Here is a 5,000-nt window from a genome sequence, read left to right as displayed (position 1 = left end):
TTCAGAATCAAGAGCCCACCTCTCGCAAATAATTTTTGCTTTTGTCGCACTGGATACTCAGAGCGTTTTCGTTATATTCTTCAGATAAATTTAGCACCCTTTAACTTCTTCATAAAGTTCCATCAGCGGCCTTTTAACTGTGTGAATGAGTCTCACTTTAAGTAATTTACGCATTCGCGAAACGGTGCTTGTCAGGCTCAGAAAAAGCTTAAACTCATTGGTAGAAAAAAACATGTCGGCGCTTTCAGTTGCTGATTCGATGGCTTAGCGGTTAAGACAGAAGAGAAGTAATCTTGAGTGTCCTCTGGTGCGAGGGTTAGAATCCTTCGAGGGGCGTGAATGTTGTGGAAGCTTAAGGTAAGTGACACAGTAAGAAGGAAAGAGAGGGAGAGACGGTAAGTGGAAGAAGAACGAAGGCAAGGGAAAATTGGAGAAGGGTGTTTTCTTTTTATCCCCCCTAAAAATCCAGGCCCCATTTTTTTAATTACATCACCAAAAATAGGGAACTCCCCCCTTCTTTAGACAGTTTATTATAACTTAGGTGGAAAAAAATCAACCTAGGTTGAAATTAATTTAACCTGAATTTTAATTCAACCTGTAACATACACCCAGTGGATGACTCGGAAACTGGAGCTAACGTGGTGGTCTTACATCTTCGGAGAAGAGATCGTTGGTAATGAAAAGACTGATACCGTTGGTTATTTCATTGTTGGTGTTGAGCGGTGCTGTGGCGATTAAGTTCTTAATTCCTTTGCCATCCTCAAGCAAAGTTGTGCTGGGATCAGTGGGAAATGAAACAAATCTAAACAGTACGCTGTGCGTTGACCTATCCACCTCGTGATCACTGACTTGACAGAGTCAGTTTAGAAGGAATGTACCATTGATGATCTCATAGATTCCTCTCATCTATCTTTTCGTGTTTTGAGAAGTTAAAAAATAATTTTATTGAATGTTTACAATGAAAAACATGTCTATTTAAACTTACTCTTCAAAAATAGACTCACTTTTTATGTATATAAAAAAAGGCCTTATATTTACTTATGTGTATTAATGCGTTGGTAATTATAAAAGGGTATTTATTACATAGTTAAAAGATAAAATGCCTGTTGCGGTAAAAGTTGACCCGTTGGTACAAGGGCTCCTTTCCTGCAATCTTTCCTTCGCAACGAACCTCTGCTGAGCAGAGTCTCCTTCGATCCTCCTAGATAAGAGGGTCAGGATGGGGATGCTCGGCCAATAAGCCATAAGTTAAAAAACACATCGTTTCGCAGCTAACAGTTTAAGTTTTGGCCGAATCTCAGCTATCAGTGAACCCGTATCCATACCCTGCTCAGCTAAGTCGTGAGAAGGAAGAAAAACTGCTCGCAGGGTAAAATGAGCCACACACTCCTTCACATTGTCTGACCAATCATAACGCACTATCAAATTCTACAAGTACACTTAGCAACCTGTGAAAGGGAAGCCAGCTATGGACATGCATGCCATCGGGGGGAAGGCGTAGCAATACTTCTGAGACGCTCCGGCCGTGCGTAACTTTGGACTTCGGTGGATGTGAATCTGGTTCACTTATCGTGAAGATTTTGTTGATACATGTAAAAAAAGAGGAAATGACCAACGCTCTTATGAAGGGTTAACCCTCGAAACGTCAGCTTGTCAACTTTTTACAGTGAATTTCAGCGTTCAAATGTATCAACAAAACCTTCGTTGATTAACTCTCTAACCGACGCCGCATCACAGTTCTTCAAAAACCACTAATTGTGACCCAACTCAATTTAACTTAAGTTAACCACGTGGATCCGCCAATTATCAATGAGCCAGAGAATCGACCTCCAGCTGAAAATTTCTGAATTTTTGGTCGTTAGAAATAAGTTTTACTTCCACAGGTAGTTAAAGTAAAGGGCCAAGTTTTTTTATATTACAATTCAAAAAAACAAAAACAAAAAAACAAAACAAAACGTAACGCAAACGCGCATTCCATTGCGCGGAGACGACGACGATTTGAATTAGCAGATGCCCCCAGAACAGGCCATTGGCAGAGACGTCGCCAGCGCTACCAAAGAGAAGGTATCCTGCACATGAAACATTACAGTATTTTATTTATGTTGTTTACTTCTAGTCTGTTGCAATCAATGGCGTAAGAGACCCATCGCTGTCATTGCTAATACTTTCAGGTTTCCGATTCCAAGATATCCATGAAATTAACACACCCATAACATACAACAAAACAGTTCTCAAGAAATCATGTGCTGTCGCTCTCCCGTAGAATGACTGGCCAGCGAGAACTGCTGACAAAACAAGACAGCAAACACCACAAAAAGAAACAATGCACGCGAAGACAGCTCCGTAGTCACGCCGAGCCTCAAAGATCATGAAAAGTGCAAAGGTCAGGGCAAGACAAAAGAATGAGACTGTCAGTAAAACAACCAAACCCCATGTTGGGTTTGTCATGATACCAACAACCAGCCAACAAAAGTGATAAAGGGAGAGATTTGCTGCTATTCTTGTTACAAAATCTAAGAGGCGGTCGTGCGCGCAATGAATAGGACCCAAGCAAAATGATAATATCAGTGCTTCAAAAAAGATAAACCCAAGAATAACATAAATGTCCCATGGAGCACTTCCAGACACTGAATACATAACGACATTGATTATAATCGCGAATTCAGCAAAAAACAAGAAAACACTTAAGACTGTAGCGGATTTTACCAAGGACTGTTGTTTCTTTTCACGAAACACTTTTAACGAACGCAAAATTAAGGTGGAAAGATAGGGACCCATTAGAAAAACAAAAAGGCAGGAAGACCATATAACTGTTCTAATATATGAGCTGTGTTCAGTTGCCTTTATGTTTGGTATATGGCCCTCCGTGACGCATTCAGCTGTGTTAAGCCTGGGATCCGGTGATCCTGGAATGGCAAGATCCTCAAACTGCAAAGAAATAGATGCATTGAAATCAGTCTCTGGGGCCCAAGATAACCGTATGAATAGACTGCGTGCAGTCTCTCTTTTGCTCTAAACAACTAGGTTGAACTTTCAAAATGACTGCAACTGCGGGTCACAAATACTGCGGGCTTTTTTTGAGAGACAACCTGCGAGCGGGCTAATCTAAATGCATTTGCTGACGACCATCAAATTTATTATAATCACGGATCCACAGGCACTAGAAGAATGCTTGTGTAAGGAAGTAGAAACAGCAAGTCAGTGGTACAATGAAAACGGTATGATTGTCAACAAAAGTAAACATAAAGCCCCAGTTGTTCAAACGATGGATAGCGCTATCCACCGGATAAATCACTAATGTATCCATTTGATAGCGCAATTGGTTTCGCTATCCACTGGACAGTGGTTTATCCGATAAATAGCGTTTAACTCATCCACCCTTTGAACAACTGGGATCAGTCCTTGATCATTGGTGACACAGAGACGGCATATACCTTCTGTTTTCCAGTTACAGGGTCATATTTCGTGTGCAATGATAATAAACTTCAGTTTGATAAACATGTATCTTCCATTTGCTAAAAGGGCAATAACCACTTAAATGTTATGATAAGATTCAGAAAACTGATCTCCAAAGCCACTTTGATTAAACTGTATATAAAGGCCTTTATCCTGCCGCACTTGTATTATTGATATCGTTCATCGGTGTGGCATTTCTGAGGCGCGCAAAACAAGGAGAAAATAGAGGCTTTAAATAAAAGGATTCTTAGGTTTATTCTAAATGATTTTGAATTCGCACTGTTATAACTTATTGAACAAAGTAAATTGTGTTTCTCTATATAATAAACGTATACACAATATGTTAATTTTACTTTACAAAAGTTGATTTTTAACTAAGTATCCTATCTATAAGAGGAATATGTTTACTTTCCGTTGAACCTCTAATAATTTACGCGGTAATTATACTCTGATATTCCCTATACCTAAAACAACCACTTATGGCCTTCGTTCTTGTTCTTATCATACCGCTAATCAATGGAACTCACTACCAGAGTCTGTTCGAACTTAGCCAGCCTTGCATTAATTTAAATTTGGTGCATTTTTACTACAGTACTTTAAAAATTCTGTATATAGATTTATTTCTTCTAGCGATAATTTGCAAATATTGTACGGAATCTTAGTCCGTAAGTTATTGTATGTTTTGTTGATCTCTTTCGTTGTTGTTTTCTCGGAAAAAGTAGCGTCTATAATAGCTACTCTTAAATTCGAGTAAAACAAAGTTTATGTTATGTGTTATGTTGTTTCCTCTATTATCCCTACTCTTTTAAACACCAAAAGGCGTTCAGTGGTAGTTGTCAAAGAATGAAACTTCTAAAAACGCTAGCATTTGGAGAACGGATGGCTTAGTGGTTATCAACAGTGCCTTCCACCTCTGCGACCCGGGTTCAACTCTTGGCCCCGGGATAGTACGTGGCTTGAGTTTCAGTCGATCTCAACCTGCCTCCGAGGGTTTTTCTCCGGGTACTCCGGTTTACCTTCCTCAGCAAAATCGACTCACAGCCTATTCCATCAGGCTGTGCTGCTGTGCTCCGAGGTCATCCATGGGTCGTGTTCAGGGGCCGAGCGCCTTGCCGGCAGCACAGCTCCTTCTGTCCGAATCCGTGGAGCCGCGCCCTTAGCAATTTAGTCTCCGACTGCGCGAAAGGGCGATCAGCAGGTCACGTAATATTATTTTTATTATTATTATTATTATTATTATTATTATTATTATTATTATTATTATAATATCACCATGTTTGGCTTTCTCTATCGATTCTAGCCTAATTTTCTAGGTTACAAGCTGCAAAAACTCTGCATTTTATGTTGTGTTGGAGAGCGGGACGGAAAAGATGCACATTGAATAAAACGCACGTTCGCAGCCTGTAGTTCTATCGTTGTTACTTACTTACTTACTGTCGCCTGTCGAGAACTGGAAACAGTACATGTAGTTACAGCAGCAGCAGCATTAGCATGCAGTAGTTGTAGTTAAAACAAATGATAGTCTGACTTATTCCTCATATTCC

The 5,000-nt window shown here is 39.9% G+C and overlaps 1 protein-coding gene across 1 annotated transcript in view; it reads right to left on the bottom strand.

Annotated features, from left to right (window-relative positions):
* Positions 1-2,076: 2,076 nt before the first annotated feature.
* The window catches only part of LOC138019712 (uncharacterized), a 13,313-nt gene continuing 10,389 nt past the window's right edge, over positions 2,077-5,000 (bottom strand). Inside the window, exon 3 of the mRNA XM_068866578.1 lies at positions 2,077-2,928. Within this exon, the coding sequence (XP_068722679.1) occupies positions 2,113-2,928 (816 nt within the window). The 3' untranslated portion in view covers positions 2,077-2,112. The remainder of the gene's footprint in view (positions 2,929-5,000) is intronic.

This window comes from Montipora capricornis, chromosome 10 (genome assembly GCF_036669925.1).
Source record: "Montipora capricornis isolate CH-2021 chromosome 10, ASM3666992v2, whole genome shotgun sequence".
Classification (NCBI taxonomy): Eukaryota; Metazoa; Cnidaria; class Anthozoa; order Scleractinia; family Acroporidae; genus Montipora; species Montipora capricornis.
The sequence above is the reverse complement of the archived record's forward strand: the minus strand, read 5'-3'. Positions and strand labels throughout refer to the sequence as shown.